Source organism: Clarias gariepinus, chromosome 4, assembly GCF_024256425.1.
Source record: "Clarias gariepinus isolate MV-2021 ecotype Netherlands chromosome 4, CGAR_prim_01v2, whole genome shotgun sequence".
NCBI classification, from domain to species: domain Eukaryota; kingdom Metazoa; phylum Chordata; class Actinopteri; order Siluriformes; family Clariidae; genus Clarias; species Clarias gariepinus.
The window spans coordinates 35,958,001-35,979,715 of record NC_071103.1 but is presented as its reverse complement, the minus strand read 5'-3'; the positions used below and the strand labels follow the sequence as shown (position 1 = coordinate 35,979,715).

General features: G+C 38.3%; 1 protein-coding gene across 3 annotated transcripts in view; it reads left to right on the top strand.

The window, feature by feature from the left end:
• wdr37 (WD repeat domain 37) overlaps positions 1-21,715 on the top strand; it is a 41,653-nt gene that overhangs the window by 902 nt on the left and 19,036 nt on the right. The window contains exons 1-8 of one of the 3 annotated variants that reach the window (XM_053494048.1): positions 193-351; positions 4,581-4,753; positions 10,834-10,930; positions 12,378-12,473; positions 12,563-12,627; positions 20,803-20,938; positions 21,444-21,515; positions 21,614-21,658. In XM_053494048.1, coding sequence (XP_053350023.1) covers positions 4,616-4,753; positions 10,834-10,930; positions 12,378-12,473; positions 12,563-12,627; positions 20,803-20,938; positions 21,444-21,515; positions 21,614-21,658 — 649 coding nt within the window. In that variant the 5' untranslated portion in view covers positions 193-351; positions 4,581-4,615. Of the gene's footprint in view, positions 1-192; positions 352-4,574; positions 4,754-10,833; positions 10,931-12,377; positions 12,474-12,562; positions 12,628-20,802; positions 20,939-21,443; positions 21,516-21,613; positions 21,659-21,715 lie in introns of those variants that run through there. The other 2 variants (XM_053494047.1, XM_053494049.1) reach the window with 2 other exon arrangements.

The following is a 21,715-nucleotide window of genomic DNA, read 5'->3' as shown; positions in this document are numbered from 1 at the left end:
TACACACTGTTCTTAAAACCCTTGGTAAAATAACGTCTAATAATTAAAAAAGCCTTGAGCAGCCGATTAGAGTCTGTTCTGTCTGTCTTGCGCATGCGCGATGCTGACCGCTCGCTGTTCACGCTTTCGCATGCGCAGGGCCGTCCTCTGGCTGTCAGTGCCTACGCATGCGCAGTGTCAGTCGTCCAGAGACGCGGCAGTGACAGTCAGTGAGCTGGTCTCCTCCTTGGCGGTGTAAACGCTTTCTGTCTGCGTTAGAGCACTGATATAATTCTCTCTTTTAGAAGATGATGTTTGTATTCCTGACACGCTATCACGTGTCTGAGCGTCCTCACTGACTCGGTTATACACGTGAGTATGAGCGCTGTGTGTTTGTTGTGCAGTTAGCAGCAGGGCTAGCTGTTTGTGTTTGTGTTAGCTTACAGAGCGAGCCAACTGTCTAAGTCTTTATTAACACTCACTCCTGCTGGCTTTCCGAGAAATGTTGATCATTAAGGATTTATTTAGTATTTCCTGCTGTGATGTGTGTGTTGAGAGATGGTTATGATAGTTAACCTTCATGTCCTTAGCGCAGGAAGCAGCAGGCTAGCTGTGTTTACATAACGGCAGAGATCATCATCATCATCATCACAGTGCCAGGATCTGATCATGTGATTTATTTTTACACACAGGAATATAAATGCAGCATCTTCAATTACAGTTCATTAAAACCCAGTGAGATAGTGAAGAACAGCCTCGAAATGATTAGAAACTAATCTGTCCTGTCCTTAGTTATACCAAGGGCTGGTTATACCAGGGGTCTCTGTGAAAACAAATGGCCAAGTCCCCACTGGTGGTTATACCAGGGGTCTGGGCGATTAGATATAAATAACATCTAGGATCTTGTGGAGGTCTTCATAAATCCTAATTAGAATGATTGTCAGTTTTTCATTGTTTATACACTGTACAGCTTACGGATTAAGCCATCATGCATTAAAGGAGTGTGTTTATATTTAAGGACACACACACACACTTTCCAAGAGCATTGTTTTGATGTAAAAGCACAGTTTTAAATGTATGATTCCCCTAATCTTACAATGTATAATTTATGAAGAGTGTTCAAGTAAAACCGGGACTTTTCTCTCATGAGCAGAAGAATAAGGAATTATAACTTAATTTATTTATATAATATAATATAATAATATAATTCTATATTAATTATATATAAATATAATAATTATATATATATATATATATATAATTATAGATAAATAATATTATAATATAATTTAATTTATAATTTAATAAGGAAATTAAAGGAGTTTCTGGGAGGGCGGTGTTTTAGACGTGAATGAAACGCCAGCGTACTGTGTAACTTAGCGTTTCTGCACAACCAGAAGTCCCGGTTTGACTCGAACTCTACGCTAATATCAGGTACGACAGCCTGAGGTAATTAGAACCTGTTTATTTTGCGACATGATACGTCCTCATGCTTGAAAATGTTAAATCATGGCTGTAAAGGAATTCACATGATCAGCAGCAGCCCTCAAATTGCATAGGCTCTGGGGTTTAAACTTGTGTTGCACGGTAGCATGGGAATTACCATCACCTGATACAATATTACCATGATACCCAGATGACGATTTGGTTTGTACTGCGATTCTGTAAATATCACAATTTAAAAAAAAAAAGAAAGAAAAAAAAAACAGATTTTTTTAGACTTCTAAAAAATTTAGAAAATAATTTGCTCCCCTCGCACAGAATGCTTTGCTGTGGAAACAGTTTAGAGTGCCCTCTGTAGGATAATAAAGGAACTGCAACACAGTACTAAGGGACTAAGGACAGTAGAGTTTTGAAAACAGTACTCTACCAGCATTGTGAAACAATCTGTTGGATCTGTCTCTTTAAGCACAGCACTCACAGCAGCAGTGTGTGTGTTTGAGATGTAGTCAGGGTAAAAAAAAAGTTGACTTTTAGGAGTAGGAGTAAGACCTATTTATTACATTCTTAAAATAAAAAAACCACTTATACATCCAACAAAATGTGGGAGAGCTCCAGAGGTGTCCTAATTTATTTAAGTAACACTGAAGATGCATGTTTAAAACTGACCCAGCCGACAGTGTCGGAAATAATAAATCACGCTCTGTTCTTGCAGCACCACAGATCATATATTTGTCCACCACCGTGTGAAACCGATAAAAAACAAGCTGCATTTGTGGAGTTGTGGGCATCATCCATGGCACTGACTTATTGAAATACAGGTAGTTCTTGAGATGCGAACATTCGACTTTTGAATTTCCACAGATACGAACGGACTGCAGTTCTACTTACGGAAGTAGCTCACATTCCAGGGTGGCCTTTTATTGTGGGCAGTATAAGGTACACCTGTGCACTACTCATGATGTCAGATCAGCATCTTGATGTGGCACACCTGTGAGGTGGGATGCTGGGATGGATTATCTCAGCAAAGCAGAAGTGCTCACTATCACACAGTTAGACTGATTTGTGAACAATGTTTGAGAGAAATGGTAATATTGTGTATCTGGAATGAATTTTAGATCTTTAAGTCCATCTCATGAAGGTGTTGCGTTTATATTTTTGTTGAGTGTTAACTCCATAAAAGTCCGGTATATTGTGTGGGGGTGCGTGCGGGAGGAATAAGTCGGCCTCACCGGTTTCAATGAATCAGTCCGGGAGCGCGATGATAGAAAATGTCTGTCCTGTAAATGGTGAATAAACCTGATTTCAGAAAATCCTCAACAAAACAAAGTTCACAGACCAATACAGCATAATTCGTTCCCGAAAGTGGGCTTGTATATGAAAACACTCATATATCAAAGTAAATTTCCTCATTAGAAATAACTGAAACTCAGATGATTCATTCCACAACCCAAAAAATTAATTTTAAAATAATTAATACAAAATATAAAGTAAAAATAAAAACAAATTAACCTGCACTTTACCTTTGAAGAGAATTGTTTCTGGTGTTAGATGAGAGGGAGGAGCAGGGGGGCTACCGTGTAGGATGACTTTTAAACACACACACATGCTCCCAGAATTACTCCACTGTTTACTCTTCTCCTGTTGTTGCAGTACGGTTACTAAAAACAATCACTACACTTGAACAAAAAATTCCAAAAAAATTTTACACACACACACACACACACACACACACACACAGTCACAATGTTGTAGTAAACAGTACACGCGCACACGGATGTTGACTGGATGAGTGGCGCATGTGCACTGAGGCTGATCATGGGAGACGATTACCCACAATTCCACAGCACAAGAGAAGAAGAACCTTAGTTAGCTTAGTTGTGATCAAGTGACAAAGGGCATGCGCACTACAGTACTCGTATATCAAGACCTTGCCCTGGTGTCAAGTTTAAAATGTATTAAAATGTTTTGCTTATCGGAACCAGTTACCTGCTATCCAACGTTTTACTGTAATGAGAATAGTTTATTTTATGCAATATTTACTTCACTTACGAAGTGCTAGATTCGGCTGGACTTAATGTCAGAAAGACTTATGCAGTACTCTGGGGTCATTTGCTCAACCCATGCCTGCCTCCTGAAGATTAAGTACAGAAATTCACAATTCACTTCGCTAGTTTCATTCATTCATTAATTTATTTATTCATAATTGGACTCCATGGCTTCATAAAAAGTCCTGCCACATACAATATTCCTTACATCTCTTAACTAAACCAGCTGATTCTAATTATTACAACTCCTTAGCACGAGGCGAGAAATAATTAGTGACATCACCTGTTTTGTAAAATATGACACATACCTTATATTAATCTTAACACTTTCAACCTCCGATGTTCCCAAGATTCACAGTGCCTAAACACTAAGAATGCAAAATGATGAATAAAGTATAGACCAGGCTGCAGTGCATCATACACAGTCACACCACAGAGGAGTGGATTATTTCCCTATAACACACTGATACCTGATGCTAAAACAACCGGAATGGGTAACCCTTTGATTTTAGGCTAACAGCGGAGGAAGGAGCACATGAAAGAGCAGTTGTTTTAAAGCAGATTTTATAAGTTACAGATTTAAAAAAAAAAAAAAAAAACTTTAATGAGAGTTAGGAAAAAAACAGAACACCCCCCCACCCCCCCACCTTTACTATTGTGACCTCATATAAGAAGAGCCCCTCCCTCAGCCTTTAGCTCTACTGGTCTGTGGAGGGGCGTGGCTCGGCAGTAGCTCATTTTATACAGACATTAAAACTTGCATTTGAACAAGGAATGAAATAAACGTATACACATGGCATTATCGTTACTTACATAGGTTTTTCAGCTGTAATCGTAACACACACACTTTAACGGAGCTTTGAGACCGTGTTATAGAAATGTGTGTAAAATACAGGACCTTGTAAGCGAAGCAGACGCATAGCCATAACGAAGGTATCTGGTCGTCCCTGCTGCATTGTCACTCATCCCATTAGTCTTGTTTTGTTTATCCGTCTTAAATGGAGCTCCAGCGTTAGAGATAAAAGCAGCCCAGTTGGAGTGTGTCTGAGTAAACGCCTCTCTCTCTCTCTCTGTGTGTGTGTGTGTGTGTGTGCGGCAATGGCTCAGTTGCAGGTAGGAAGCGCGCAGGAGGACGTCACTGAGGAGTGATGCCTGTAGAGAGCGGAAACAGCGCAGTCGCCCGTCAAGCCAAGCAGAAGCGCAAGTCTCACAGCCTCTCCATCCGGAGGACCAACAGCACCGAGCAGGAGCGGCCTTCCATCCACAGGGACATGCTGGAGGCTCAGGTCAGAACCGCTTCCTGTTTTTTTTTTTTTTTTTTTTACGGAAAATTTCCTTATTTTACAAATTTATCCCAGCTTTTTTTCCTTTTTTTCCTTGTCTTCTGTCTCTCCCATTTATTTGCTTATATTTACATTACAGTCTTGACGTTTCTGTGTGTGTGTGTGAGAGAGAGAGAGAGAGAGTGAGCGCGAATGTCAGGCATATAAGAAGTCATTAAAACATATTTTTTTTAAATACACGTATCCTTACCCCTTCACTTTTTTTGTCCTCATGACTCTGCTTCTCCAGCTCCTATCACGACACCGTACTCCTGCTGTGCATGTCACATACCTCCATACAGCAAGGACACTCGAATCATTCCGTCTCGTGTCTTTTCTTTTTTCTTTTGTTTATTCAAGAGCCAGCCATTGAAAGTCGAACAGAGACCAGGAAAAGACACGCCCGTGCATAAAAGACCGATATTTACAAGCTCCATTAATGCAAGAGCTCAGATATCAGAGCTGCTGGATTGTCCACAAGATGTTCCTCGATCGATCGGGAATGTAGCCACGAAATTCCTTTCTGTCATAAACCGTTATCGGAGGACCTTCCTTACACAAACACGGCCGCTTTCGGTGACACATTAACACAGCGTCGGGTAAAACTGTAATGTTATTTAACTCGTTCAAGGATTTCGGGAAATCAGCTTTACCAATAAAAAACTAACAAACAAAAAAAAAACTTTTGAAAAGCCAAGATAAATACAGTTATTACAGAACCATCCAACTGTGTGTGTGTTACTAACAGTGTTCGAGTCAAACCAGGACTTTTGATTGCCTTTATTTCTCTTTATAATCCCCTCCTACACTAATGCACCTATCCCAGTGTTTCACTAGGGCTTGGATAGAAAGTTTTCTCAGACATTGTTCGGACTGACTGCTTCACATCCGAAACGCTGGCCTCCCAGGAACTTCTTTAATGGCCCAAACATGTGAAAAATGTTTGTAATGTGCAAGTGGTGTTGGTAAATGATTGTGTGTACAGTTCCCACAGACAGATGCATCTGTTCTTTAAGTTGGTGGCAAGTTATCTGTGTAGATGTCTTACTCTGGCTCAGAGTCTCAGTCTTCTGTAAATGTCAATCGTTTTTTACGCCTTCTTTCCCAAAAGTCCTGGTTTGCCTCGAACGCCCCTTCATCAGCAAAATGCCGTTCCTTACCTGCGTTCCTCACCCAATCACCCTGCAGTTTTCATGCATGACAATGCCCCCATCACACACCGAAACCGGTAAATCACTTCCTTGAAGCTAAAAAAACATTGAAATAATGAACTGCCTGGCCCAGAGTCTCCTGATATCAACCCTTAAAAAAAAATAACTGGGGGAAAAATCACTGGCGACGAATTTATGGCCAGGAAATCAAGTGTTCATAATTTAATTCAATTCCAAAAAACTTTATTTATCCCTACAAGGCAATTTAAAGCACATAGAGTATTTAAAATAAAAAACAAAAACAAAAGCAATGCAAATAACAAATAAAACATTTCAATAATAAAGGCTTTGACACGAGTCGGGTTTTATTATTGCATACGTCCATTATTACATCATGCATCGTATCATATCACCGATCATGATCATATATTCAGTGGTTTATGTAGCAACGACCAAATCCGCCAAAACCACGAATAGAGTGTGTGTAATCAACTCGCTGTCGCTCCGCATGCTGCTTCACTGTTTTAACAGACATATGATCACCTCACAGTATGGAGGAAAGTTGATGATGAGCCGCCTCCTGCCGATCTGTGCCTGGTGTCACTCACCCAAGCACACAAACAGAAAGAATTTCTTATCATATCTAAACATTAATCATCTGTTAACCAGGGGTGTGATTGTACGTGTGCTTGTATTCGTGTTCAGTTCAGTGCGTGTTGTGTGTAGCTATAACGCTAGTTAAATGTGCTGGGGGATTCTCTCTTTTAACTCCAGGTAATTCAGATTAAAGAAGCAGACAGAGCGACTCCGAGGACTGAACTTATATTTATACAACAGATCGAATCAGCACTTAGATATCATGATATTATCGTGTAGTGGGATTCCTGGTGATTCCCGTCCCTACTAGATATCTCGATGTAGGTTTTTAAAACCCGAGGTATGAACTGAGACGCGACTTTTGCACAACCTTACACGTCTACTATTGAGACACCATTTGTGATTTCGCAGGTTAAAAGATCACAGGAATCAGCACCAGAAAATGTTCTGTAGTTAAAGACTTAGTAGTCTTTAACTACAGTTAGTAGTTAAAATGATAGTATGGTAGTTAAAATATTTTATACAGTATTTGTTTTGCATTTTATTTATTTATTTTTTTTTAAATCAACATATAGGGATAGGGATTGTGCAGTGTAGAGTCACATTATTATTTTTTTCCAGGACTAAACAAATAGGCAATATGATAAACTGAATATTATTTCATTTAAACTGAATCCTTAACCATGATCAAGCAACAAATTTTAAAATGGGTCACACAGGCAAAGAACTAACTCTGATACACATGATTACATGTTTTTCTGTTTTTTTTTTCCTTAGTTATTTTTAATGCTTAAAAAAAAAAATAATATGCTCATTTTGAGAGTTATACATGTTTGCAATGTCTTTCCCATATTCTGGAAGTGGTAAAATTTACACTTTATACAAGTAATGATAACTTTTGTTTTACCTGACAGAACAAAAGCATGGCTTCCAAAAAAAAAAGCACATGTTTATTTTTTATCGTCATTGACTTATGATCTATGCCACTTGAGTTTTAAGGGTTAAATTTAAAGAAGGGATTCTTGAGAAATACAATTTAGGTTGTACTGAGTAGGTTTTTATAGTGAGAAATGTAAGATAGAACACGAGAGAGAGTAATGGAAGAAGAAGAAAGTGAAAGCAAGGCAGGGAGAGAAAAGGTGTCTTTAAAGTAAGACTAAGGAAGGGTATCTATGTATATGTCTATCTATCTATCTGTCTGTCCGTTCGTCTATCCGTCCGTCCGTCCTGGTAATCTTTTAACATTTTTTTTTTTTTTACGTTTTTCGTTGTCATTCTCCAAATAGAAAATAAAATGTAAAATCTTCATCTCTTCCTGTTCCTCTTGTTCACTTGTTTTGGATTCTTTTATTTCCTGCCGAGTTTTATAGAGACTATTTTATCTGAGTGTTTACCAGGTTTATGCCGTTGCATATCAGAGCTTTTTGCGGTCCAGGAGCTCATCAAATTTTAATAAACGCTGCATGTTTGCTCCTGATTATTCCATTCAGCGGCTCTTTGTGCTCCCTGCTGACCCGCTGGTGATTGACGGGTCTCTCTGTGAGCGCCGTGTGTTCATTATGATACTCCATCTCTCAGTACTGCCATTATGGCTAGTGACCGTGAGGGGCCTCTGGTTTTTAGGATTGACTGACTTTGGGACAATAAGAGGCTGAGGGGGGTGTTTGCTACTGTAGGTAGCTTTATTTTATTTATTTATTTATTTTAACCTTACTTTTTAACTAGTTCAGCGATGAGGGAAGGAGGAAGTGCACTCGTTTATGCGCTTTGCCTTGTGGAGAGTTTATCTGGATACCGTTTTCTGTGTTAAGGAAAGAGGTAAGGATGGTTATTTGCAGGGAAGAGAGGGCTGTGGAGGTCAGTCTTCTAAGTCAGAATTACTACACTTACAGTAAATAAATTAAGTGTACCATGGATATATATACAGCTCTGGGAAAAAAAAGAATAATCAGTTTCTTGTTTGTTTTTTGTTTTTTTACAAGCAGGCATGTGTTTTTTGTGAACTGCTTACGATATTTCTCCTAAAATTAAAATATAACTATTGTTATTTAGAGTGTATATTTAAAAGAAACGACATCATCACAACACATCAAAAATCCCATTGTAGTATTTGTAGAGCTGTAATAAGTAAAATAAAACAATTGTAAACAAATTGTGTTAATGCTCTGGCTAAATAACATTAAGAAATTACAGCTTCTATGCGTTTGGGCTCTCCACCAGTTTTTCAACATTGCTGTTGGGTAACTTTATACCAGTTTTCCTTTTTTTTTGTTGCAAAAATGCGAACAGCTCAGCTTTGTTTGATGGAGTAAATTGCAATAGTGTCTTATTTTTTTCCAGTGCTTTACATATTGGCCTTTTAAATTCTGATTCGGGGTTGATGCATTTTTTTCAATAATTGTAGCTCTGATAAAAGTTTTAACTCTAATTCAAATCATGGGGTTATAAATAATCATAACTAATAATATACTGAAACATAGAGTTGATTAAATTATGTATATAAATGTATTTTTTTATTGTAAGATGATATTAAAAAAGCAGTCCAGTGTTTCCCATATTTTTGGAAATCTACAGTACATACTTTACAGTGGTAGCCAGATGAACGGGCCGGCGTTAGTGTACCTGAAAGAACAAAAGTGTGGTCTAGTACATACAACAAAACAAATACATGTGACCTTTAACACTATATTTAAATAATTATTTAAATTTAAATAATTCAGAGATCAACTACCAAGCGTCCATCTGCCCATATGCCAAGAGAAAGATAAAGTAAAAATATAAAGAAGTAAACACTCAGAGTTAACATTCAGAGCATGTAGCCCTTAAAAAAAATTTTTTTTTGCCATTTTTAGCATTAATATCTTTTAATCAATGGGATCGGATTATGCAGTATAGAGGGATATGTCCTTTTTTTTAACACCACCGAGACTATATTTTATTTTGCCCAACTATACAAACATAGGCGAGGAAAAGTACAGATTCATAAGATAATGTGTTTTTATGGTTGTTTTAGGTTGTTTCTGGGTCTAAATAATAATAATGCAGCAAGTCTCCAACTTAAAAACTTTAGAGTTACAAATTTCCAGAAATAAAAAACAGACTGCGGTTCTATGAACATTTATAGATGCGAACAAATCATGAAAGTCGCTTATGTGTATTTACAAAAAATAGACACTGTAGTGCAGCAGATTAAAAAAAAAGAAAAATTCTCAACAAAACAGAGTTCACAGTCCAATACAGTGGAAAACAGCTCTGAGACAAAATGCCGCCTGGAATTCCCCTTGCAAATTAAAGGCGCAGAGAAAACACAGTTAAATTTGACATGCATAAGATTCATTTCCTTAAGCGCGATTACAGTTTTTTGGCTACGTGATGTGGCAGTGTGGGGAAAGCGGACAGAGATTTATATTGAGTGGATCGGTATGCTTTACTTGATATATTAGTGTCAAAGGCGTATAAGACTTAAGGACAAATGTGACTTACGAATGTGCTCCTGGGACTCTTTTGTAAGTTGGATTTGTTCGCAAGTTGAGGTCTGCCTGCCTTTCTTTATTATTCTGGACGGGGACGGTTGGCCCTGGTGTCTGTATGGATTAAAAGCTAGTCACAAAATAAAAACCTCTGCAGGTGTGCTTGTGTTGTTTACACTTTATAAACACTTCATCAGTGTTCAGCTGGTAAAGACACCACCATCTATAAACCACATGCCTTCTGTTGTGTCTTTTGGTTCAATGTTGGAAATGCCAGCACTAAACAAACCAGGACTTTATACCAACAAACCAAAACAAATGTATAATTTTATGCTTTGGTCCAAACTAAGAGAACCGAACTACAAGTATGAACACACCCTTATTCTTTTTACAGCAGCTGGCACCCACTGCATTTACTGCCTCTAAATACAGCGCTCTAACGATAAAGGAATAAAACGAGGTCGGCAAATATATTTAGGCGGACTGCCAAAGTGTACTCTGTGTGTGGAGAAACACTGGAGTCTTCAGGGTCACTGTGGAAGTCTTCAGGATGATCTTTTAATATTATTACATTAACCAGAAACTAAAAGAGTTGACGATGAACTAAGCGATAACAGGATGTAACTTGTTTCATGAATGTTCCACGTCAATAAAATGAACTATAGAAGGACAAAAAAGTGCGAGATGGCATTTATACATTTTGTAACTCCACTTTATCACATCATCTTCACATTAGAGTCTGATTTTGAAATCCACTTATTTTGACTTATCTCTCTCTCTCTCTCTCTCTCTCTCTCTGCTTGTTTGTTCTATTCTCCTCATGTAGGATTCCAAGCTGCCGATGGCGCTCAGGAGCACCTTACTCGACCTGTTCGGACAGATCGAACGAGAGTTTGAGAACCTCTACCTTGAGAATATTGAATGTGAGTAGACCAAAACCTGTGAGGCAGTATACACCGGCGAGAGAGAGAGGTGGAGAGGTTTGCTGGAAAACTAGGATGCGGTGACATGGACGAGATCCTGTGCTGGAAAGCTAATAATCAAGGAAATGAAACATCCATCAAGTCATTTATACGAGATGCAAGGATAGGACATTCAAACGTTATTAAACACACATTTTCCATATATTATTTGACTGTAATTTTTTTTACTTGTTTGAGGAACTTGTTTTACTCTGTTGAAAAAGTTTTAAAAGCAAGTAAATCCAAATTTAGTTTGTTCTGAGTAAAAAAAAATATCTTAAACATCTTAAATCATTAATAGTTTTCATTGTGAACGCCTAAAACTGATTCTTGCCATGAACATAGCCATAGAAGCTGGCATGGCGTTAAAAAGGAAAGAAAGAAGTGAAAAATGCTAACCAAGATAGACGAGAGTTTGAGAATTTATAATATACCTGTAGTATTTAGTTGGAAGTATTTAAATACTATTAGGCATGAGGTTTTATATTCTTAGTACGCTCATAGTCAGGATTACTTTCTTAACCTAGAAAAGTGTTGATACGAGGGGCGTTCAAGCCAAACCTGGACTCGTGAAATGAAGGCGTATAAAAGTTAACGAGATTTACACAAGACCTCAAGCACAGTACAGTGATGAGACTCTCAGCCACAGAAAAACATTTAAATGGAGTGAAGGTTTTTTTTTTTAAAGAAAGGCTGTACGTCAATGAATGACGATCCTGACAAAGGTGGCTTGGAGCACACTGCAGTCGAGCATTCAGCAAGGGGAACACCTGATCCCGAAAAAATCAACAGATAACTTGTTGAAAACCTGCGTAAAAGACACATCTGTCTGTGGGAACTGTACACACGATCAACCACACATGTACATTACAGGAACTCGGCTGGGAGTTATTGCTACTTTACATCCTCCATACAGTAGCCATTTCCACATATTGAGGAGTTCCTGGGAGGCCAGCGTTTTAGATGTGTCGCTGATCACTGATCAAACTTTTACCTTGATGGTGTCCAAGCACTACTATAACTTGAACATTTTAACAGTTTTTTCAGAATTTTTTAAGCAAATTAACATCCATGTAAAAAAAAAAAAAAGAAAGAAAAATCAGCTCTTCAACGACTCCTGTATAGGAGAAAGCTGATAAAGTCCTTAACCTTAGTGCGCTACATCAAACCAGGAAACTGCTCCTAGAGAAAACAGAGCGAAAACCTGCGTAAAATTGATTATTTCAGTTGGAAGAACAAACACATCTGGAATGATGGTCGGGTGTAGGGTGTACAGACTCGTCCTAAAGTATCATGATGTAATATTTCTGTCCCTGCCTCACCCACCCTTGCTTTGTTTTATCGTGATTCTAACACACTGACCTGACCCGGGCTCGGTGAAACTAACTCAGCCATGCTAACTGTGCAGTGCGGCGAGAGATCGAGTCCCTGAACGAGCGCTTGGCCGGTGATGGTCAGACTGTAGATGGAGCTGACATGGGCAAAGGAGCGCTGAAGACTAAAGGTACAAAACTTCAGTTTACGTTTTTTTTATAAAGTTTAATATTTGTGGGTGTAATCACTTCTAAAGTTTTTTTTTCCTGATTTAAACAGCCAGTCACAGTACGAGTCAGCTGTCCCAGAAGCTGAAGACCACTTACAAAGCCTCCACCAGCAAGGTATGAGTGTGTGTGTGCGTGCGTGCATGTGTATGACGTTACTATTAGACCGAGTCGTGTCCTGTCCGTCATCCAGCAGATGAGATCAGCGCTTAAGGGCAAAATACATCATACTAACATATTAACATACACATAACTGGATTAGACACACACTACGAGTCAGATCTTTGTGCTCCCATGTGTCTGTGTGTGTCGTAGTGTTTGTTTTGTAGTACGTGTGTGTTTCCGATGAGCTGTTTGAAGGTTCAGCTTAATCAGCACACCTAAGTTAAGTTTTAAGTTAAGTTAAGCCTTTATTTGTTATGTATGCATTACTCTACAGTGAGATTTGTTCTTCGTGTATCCCAGTGTATTAGGAAGTGGGGACGGAGTGCAGGGACAGATGGAGCAGACAGGGTTAAGGGCGCAAAAATGGTGACTGGGTGGATAGGGTTTGAACCGAAGATCTTCTGATCAGTAAATGAGAGTCTGAGCTACCACTGCCCCTGTGGGCAGGGCAACTAGATGGTGTGGGGAAGCAGGGGGCAGACTAAATTAAGGTGGAGGTCAAAATTAAAAATTTTACCCTCTCTTGAAAAAATATAATAATAATAATAATAATAACAGTGTTTTTTTTTTTTTTACCATAATTTAAATAAACATTACAGTCAACTTTAAGTAAAATAAATCTTTCCCTTTAAATGTAATTTTTTTTATTCATGCACTCTTAGTCCTCACTGTCTTTATAAAATATAGTGTCTTTTTTTTAATTTTATATAAATTCCTATTTAAATCCATAGGATGCATTTCATTTAGTTAAAATAATTCTTTTGCAATCATAAATAGTAAATACTTAAATAATGAACTGTCTAACATTAACTAAGGTGAATAGAAAAGTAATAGTTAGGTATCGATTTTGCAATAATGACCTCAGGACATTCTTTATCTCATTTAAGGAAGAAGAAGAGGGGCATGTGAAGCAATAAAGCAAGAGGCGTGTGTTTCAGAGTATGAGAGACTGTCAGGCAAGGGGCAGACCTTTTGTCAAGTAATATTGAAGTTTAACTAGATCGCTTTTTTTTGTTTATTGTGGAACTAAAAGTAACAAGGGAAAAACAATCACGAAGAAGTAATAATGCACAAATTTTGTAAATAGAATTTTATCTTTTTTTTTCTTTGCTTTTTTTTTAAGGATATACTGTACAGTACCAGACAAAAGTTTGGACACACCATCTTATTTAGTTTTCTTTTTGTTTAGTGATTTATTTTCTAAATTCTAGAACAATCATGGAAACTTCAAAACTATGAAATAACACACATGGAATTATTATATTATGTTTTATTAGATTTATCTTTATTGTCTTGTGCAAAGTACAGGTACATAGCCAATGAAATGCAGTTAGCATCTAACCAAAAGTGCATAAGTGGCCTATTTACAATAAATTACAATGTGTTATACAAAGAGAAGATGCATTAGGTACGTAAGTAACAAAAACAACAAGAACAATGACAGTCGGTTGTTATTTTAAGAGATGAAGGTCAGCTGTTCTGGAACAGTTCTTATTTTTAAGTGCATTTGCAAAACCCATCAAGCTCCATGACGAAAGTATACAGCGTATCGACTGATCCTTGTGTTTGATTTGGCACAGGATTTATGCTCTTCTTGTTGCAATGCTCTAAGGGTGCCCTGCAACACCAGTGCCTGGTCTGTGACAAGGGACATTGACTGGGGTGTGAACCCGTGCCTTCTGCATGGCTGCCGAGAAGCCTAACAGTTTTATCTTTGCTCAGTCCGAAGGGTTTTCTGGGAAACCAAATCCTGAGGCTAATCAATTATATTTACAGTGATATATTTTTAATATCATGCACATTGGTGTTGGGATCAGGAACCGGTTTTTATGTCTCAGGTCCTAACAGTTCTGTGTATCTGCAGTTTTGCAGTACCCACAGCCAGGTCCATGAGTTTCGGAACAAATATAACGGTTGTTTTTGGCATTTGGGCTCTCTCACCACCACATCAAATTCGAAATCAAACGCTCCAGATGTGAGCGAAGTAAAGACTTTCACCTTTAATTCAAGGGTTTTGACAAAAGTGAGGCATTAACCATTCAGGAATTACAGTAATTATTCATAAATAATGGAACAAATGGCTGACAAGCAGTTGCATGGCCAGGTGCGATATGTTCTCTTGTTACTTCATGACTTATGAAGCTGGTAAAAGGACTGGAGGTGGTTCTCAGTGTGGCAGCTGTTCACTTGAACTCTCAACATGAGGTCCAAAGAAGTGTCTATGCAACTAAAGGTGGTCTTAATGAAACCTGGTGAAAAAATTAAATAAATCCATCAGAGAGATAGCAGAAACATTGGCCAATACAACGGATCATTCTTTAAAAGAAAAATTAACTGGCGAGCTCAGTAGCAGCAAATGTCTGGAAGACCACAGAGGACAAATGAAGTGGATGACCGCAGAATTCTGTCAGTGGTGAAGTGAGTCAGTTATAGCCAAGTCAAAAACACTCTGTCAAAGTCTACACTCAACTATGGAGAAAGAAAGAATGTAGATACATATTATATCAAATCATCTATCAAACATGGCAGTTTTATGGCATAAGCGTGTATGGTTGCCAGTGGTTTATTAATCACCTGACTAGTGGAAAAAGTAGCAGATAGGGCTATACTCAGATTTGGCCAAATACTGATAGGACGCCACTTCATATTGCAGATGGACAATGACCCAAAACATACACTGAAAGCTACCCAAGGCAAAGAAATGTGATATTCTTCACTGGCCAAGTCTGTGACCTGCTTTAAACCCAATAGAGCATGCTGTTCATTTACTGAAGACAAAACCGCTGGCAGAAAGACCCACAACCAAGTCGCCTCAAATGAATTTTTTTTTTTCAATTTATGGCCCTGACTGTACTGTTCAGTACTAGAAACATGATATACAAGATAGTTTGTTTAGTACTGGACTAGCCATAGTTAAGAAAAGCTTTGTTGTGGAGAGGGTCTCAGCCTATTCCAAGTGTTGTAACATCTGGAGAATTAAAAAGCACTGCAGAGACAAAATAACCCTGTACATGTGCCAGCTATTCTGTATATGCATATTTTATAACAAATTATTTCAGTGTTTTCAGCCTTTATCATCATCATCATCATCTGTAGTGTATCTGTAGACTTCAGTTATTGAATAATAATTGATAAATTAGAGAATTATCTAGCAAAGAAAACAGCTAAGGAAACTGGAACTGACAATTACGTAAACGTGGAAGGATAGTGATGAGCTGTCAATGTCATTGTAGAAAGGGGTGGTCAGAAAAGAAGTAATGAAGAATCATGATCAGGGATGACTTAAATGCTTGGTGGAGTTGCATCGAATAAAACTCAAGTGTAGAAATAACTATGTTTAATACATTAAAAGTAAGAGTATTTCCAAATGCTTAAAGCATAAAGATTGGGTGATGTCCGTGTCAAGGTAAAAAGGGACTCACATGAAGCGATGCACCCATCATCGTCCCCGGTGCAAGTCTCTGGAGTCAGTGTTATGATCTTGGGGTGCTTAAGTTGCTCTGGTCTAGACTCGTTATGAGGCAATAAAATGAAGTCAGCCAACAACCTGAATGTATTGAATGACCAGGAGTTTTTTTTTAAACTGATGAAACAGACATATTCAAGGAGGACACATGAATTCATGAATTGGCCACCACAATGCAAAAGTAAAGGCGGTCAAATGAAATATTATAATGTGTGTTTTTTTGTTGTTATTGTTGTTTTGTTTTTTTGACCAGGCAATGTATAACTTAACCATATGTGTAAACTGTGCTAGTCAGTTGGCGCAAACACAAATAGGGATTAAACAACCAGAGCATCCAACTGCATCTGCATTATCATCAACATCATCATCATTACAACATGCCATGACTGCAAATGGGTTTCTGTAATTTATTCATTTAAAATTATTCTATTTGGCTTAATTGTGATTGCCATCACCTGTTAGTACCCATGTTGAACAAACTAAATCTGTTTCTGGAAAAAAAAAAAAAAAAAAAGCTCTTTGTGTGCATTCTGTGGTTCGGTTGGATTGAACCTGCTCTCTTCTCTCGCTCTCACTGATTTTAGCGGTCAAATTCTTTCCACGGCAAAGTAGGTGGACCTCGCAACTTCAATGTGGTGAACTGGGAGTTGTGGGGTGGAGATTCATGGGTAACTTGCTTAACTCCTCCTCCATCACCTTTTCCTCCTCCTACCCGCCCCCCCTTCCTTTTTTTTTTTTGGTCCCAGAATGCATGAACTATCTCATCACCATGGGGATTATCAGCTTATTAATTACAGACTAAATGTCGAACCTTTTTTTTTTCCTCTTCCTATTAAGAATGTAGTATAAATGAAAAAAAAATGGAAATGTGTACGGAAACTACATATGCAGTGATCAGATCTCACCTTAAAGATTCCCCGTGTTTGAATAGTTCTGTGTTGTGGTATCCCCTTTTTACTAAAGGATATTTTTCAATAAAGTTATTTGCGAAAAATAATGATTTTCTGCTTTAAAATGAAAATCATCAGGTGTTTCTCTAAGGCTCTTGATCGGTCCGTGTTGTCACCACTTTGTCTTTTGAAAGCTTTTTCCCCCCCAAACTGTTGTTATGAAAACGTTCCCACTTTCTCCCTAGCATTTTAATTACAGGGGTGGACAAATCATGAATTTAATTAGCTAGCGCTAGATGACTAGCGTGAAACTGAACTCTGAAAATGTTGCTCTATCTAAGCTTTAAATTGTCTAGGGCTGTTTTAAACAACATTATATGTCAAAGACTTACATTTAACAATCCCTTCCTCTATCAATTGTAAGACTACTGCACGTTTAAAATTGAATGTAATTGTAGTCTCTGCTCCGTGAAGACCAACAATAGACAGCTGTATGATAAAAGCAAGATTAGATTTTAGATAGAATTTAAGTAACTGATTCGAAGATATTTTATATCTGTCTCCAAACAACAACTCTCCATACACTAAATAACCGGCTGCTGGTATACAGTACTGCGCAAAAGTCTTGATCCCCGTCTATTCCTTCATAATTTGCTTCCAATGAGACAGTCTTTCTCGTATTTTTTTTTTTTTTGCCTTTTATTTCTGGCAAGGTTTGGCCTCTCAAAAATGTCCAGTCCAGTTCCTGTATTTTGTTTGTTAAGCCACACAGAATCATTTACGCATAAAACAACATCTAACTTAAGGCATGAACCAGTGAGAATCAGGTGATCAGGCCAGTGCTGAGTGGTTGGAACAGACGAGAGGGGAAATAAAGCTGCTGCTGAGGTTGTTGTTGTTGTTGTTACATAAACAACCAGTTTTTAAATTCTATTTTAAGCACTTTTGGTTGCATTTTAATAACAGGAAGTGGTTGTGAGAGTACAGTACTGTCATTTTATTTTTTAGTTGAGGCTTTTTTGCCGTTCAGCTGTTCACCGTGTTCTAAAAAAAGACGTTTGTTTCTACTGTACATCTTTAATCAGAAGTGCTGTCAATTAATTTAACAAAATGAATTTAGTTAATCAGTTATAGACATTCCTGTAACAATAGTTCCTCTCGAAGGTAGCTCGAGCAACTTTGCTTTTATCCAAAGCTTTTTCTTACAGACCTTGCCGCTCAGAACACCTGGTGATGTTTCTTTCCTCAGTCATCTAATTATCCTCGTTAAACCTGCCATTATCACACACAGCCTGGTAACCACACTGTGATTATGGAAAGCCATTAGGGTCAAAATGATTCATTTGCATTTCAAAACAGTAGTAACACGTTAAAATTTCTAGGTTAATCATGTGTGGTATGCCTTAGTTTTTTATATTTAATATTTAACACTTTGGGTAATAACTATGAGCCAACAGCAGGTCTCTGGCGCAATAAATTTTCAGCCCTGACGACCATCTTTCACTTAAAGCCTGACCGCCATTACATTGACATCGCTTTGCACAACCTCCGGTGCTTCCTAGATTCAATTTATCAATCAATTTTATTTATATAGCGCTTTTAACAACGTTCATTGTCTCAAAGCAGCTTTACAAAAATGAAAAAAAAATTATGGTGTGTATGTGTGAGGAAAAAAATGTGTCTAGATAATATTGAGATTGTCCCTGAAGAGCAAGCCGAAAGTGACGGCGACAGTGGCAATGAAAATCTCCCTGAGATGGCAATAGGAAGAACCCTTGAGAGGAACCAGACTCAATCAGGGAACCCATCCTCATCTGGGTGATAACGAATAGAAATTATATAACATCATGTGTGTTATGCAGCTGAAAGTTCAATATAAAAGAAGTTAGTTAAATTACCATGAAGTCCAGTTCAGCACAGTGACGAGTCAGTAGGTGCAGAGGGCAGATGGGGTCTGGATCACTGGGAGCTCAGGAGCAGCATATGTAGCTCCAAATCATCATAAAGCAGAATCCAGCTGGAGCTGGTCCTTCTCTGGATGCCTCAGGAACCTTGCAGTGTTGGCCTTAGTCTACTGAAGCTGGCACAATCTCCCGATGGGTAGAAAAAATACAGAACAGATGAAAAGAATCAGCGTAGTTTCCATTCAGGTTAGATGTACTGGAGAATGAGGTTATGGGATCAGTATGCCAGATTAAAGAGATGCATCTTGAGTCTACGTTTAAACTGGAAAAATGTGTCTGAGCCCCGAACACTAACTTTAAGTCTATTCCAAAGCTTTGGAGTTAAATGTGAAAAAGTCCTACCCCCTCTTGTAGGTTTTTTATATTCTGGGAACTACCAGAAGTCCGGAGTTTTGTGATCTCGGATGAATTACGCTTACATTATCCCTTATTTCAAGAAGATTTGACACATCGTTGCCCAAGCTGAAAGCTGTTGTTTGAGTCTCATTATTTTCTCTTGATACCTTCGACCATAAGCAGCTTTTGCCCTGAACGTTCCTTGTTTCACATTCTTCAGCTTGCTTAATAAGAACCGTTCCATGTAAACAAGGTCGCGTCTGGGCAGATGCATTTTGCAAACTGTAATTCAATAGGTAATAAATGTTTTTTTTTTTTTATGTTGGTACCTATTTGTCTCTCAGACCATTTCAAATAAAATATTACTAACCCAGAGTTCAGATCTGAGCCCCAGGGTTTACGGGTTTGTCCACCCCTGCAATTAACGTGCCATTTTCTAGACTGTAAGAATCGACTCTGTGTATATTAATTATACTGATCAGGAAAAACTGCTCTTCCACAGCTTTTATTAGCTGCTCTTCACATTTACTTTACTAAACGTTTCTGCCACACGGACCAAATAGAGTCTTAAACACTGAGATCGCGTTTGTGTCACAGATTCCTTTAATTTTTATTTATTTATTTATTTATTTTTTAGAGAGCAGAAAGCAGTAGAGATGCCCTGACCTGTAGAGTTGCACCATTTTTTTGCTGCTTTGTTTTGAGCATGCTCGGCTCATATCTTAAATATTTATGACCACTGGATTTAACTTTTTTAAATGTTATTTATTTATATATTTTTTTTACAACAGTGAGATAATGTGTATCTTTCGCTCTGGAGATCCAGGAGTATCGTAATATCATTGCGCTTGCTCTCTCGTTTGATAACTCTTTCTAAACCTGAAAGCTGAAAGGAACTGGTTGAAATGCAGAGTTTTTTTTTTTTTTGCATTTTTAATAAAGCTCGGCCTCGCGATCACTTCGGTAGCTATTTAATTTTACGTAAATCTTTAGTGCAGGTTCAGTCTTGTGAATGCGCACTCCTTGGTATTTCTTATATTCCTTTATGTTTGTTTCACTAAAGCTGAACCTTGGGCTCCGTATTTTGTGTGTTTGTTCGTCACAGCTGACTGTCGATGTGATTTATGTTTTTATTGTTTTTTTTTTTTTTTGCATCTTCATGGTTTTGTCTGTTCTTTTTTTTTCAGTTTGTTCTTTTAAGTGCTTATTGAAGTGCACACTTATCTCCCCCTAAAGCCTGATATAGTGTGAGAGCTCGTGTGGCTGTGAACGCTCTCAAGGCAACATGCAGAGTGCAAACATGCTGCCTTAGTGGAAATACTCTTAGAGCGTAGTGTCAGGTTAGCCGAGACGACCCCAGGCTTCACGCTGCATCTTTTAGCTTCCCACCTATTATACAGTATGTGTGTGTGTGAGAATATATGTTTGTGTGCCTGTATTCGGGTTCTCAGTCTTCCTGTATTCGCTCTAGATCGTATCCAGTTTCAAAGCCACCACTTCGCGTGCCGTGTGCCAGCTGGTCAAGGAGTACGTGGGCCACAGGGACGGCATATGGGACCTGAGCGTGACCAGGACACAGCCGCTGGTTTTGGGTACCGCCTCGGCAGGTACGGTTCCCCCACAAACACAACAGTGGACCACTCCTTCTCATCAGACTGTTAGAGAGAACATCACACAAATACATGTTGCGTCTTATGTGGGAATTAGACATGGCTCGAAAGAGAAAATCAGGACAAAAAATTTTAATTAAAATGGAAATTAAGAGAAAAAGAGAGAATTTGGGAGATACAAGTATTTTAACACTTTAAAGTATATGACAAAGATTGACACTGTCTCTCATATCCTCTCTCTTTGTATTTTATTTAATTTATTTTAATTTAATTAGTTTTTTTTCTTAATTTCCACGAGGGAGAATATAAAGAAACAACACTTGTATCAGCTCAAAATATGCCTTTTGACTCATCAGTTTTACTTCTACAGGACAGTATGCTGCGTTAATGTTTTGTGAGATTGAAATTGTGTTCACGTCCCAGGTTTTTGTGACGTGGAATAACTCATCACCAGTTTTAAAGACGTCTGTGTGTGTGTCCTGTATGTGTTATTCTTCCTCAGACCACTGTGCGATGCTGTGGAGCATCGAGACAGGGAAGTGTCTGCTGAAATATGCTGGCCATGCAGGATCAGGTGAGCGGAGGTTCACCCACGGGGTTTGGGATTGTCCTTAGATGTGATGAGACGAGCGCTGATAGTAACATCTGCATGCCTTCTCTTCTTTCTTGCAGTGAACTCGATCAAGTTTCACCCGACAGAGCAGATGGCTCTCACAGGTTCGTCGCTCCGTGTAATTAGAATAGTTTCTGTCTTTTGTGCGATCTGTTACTGAT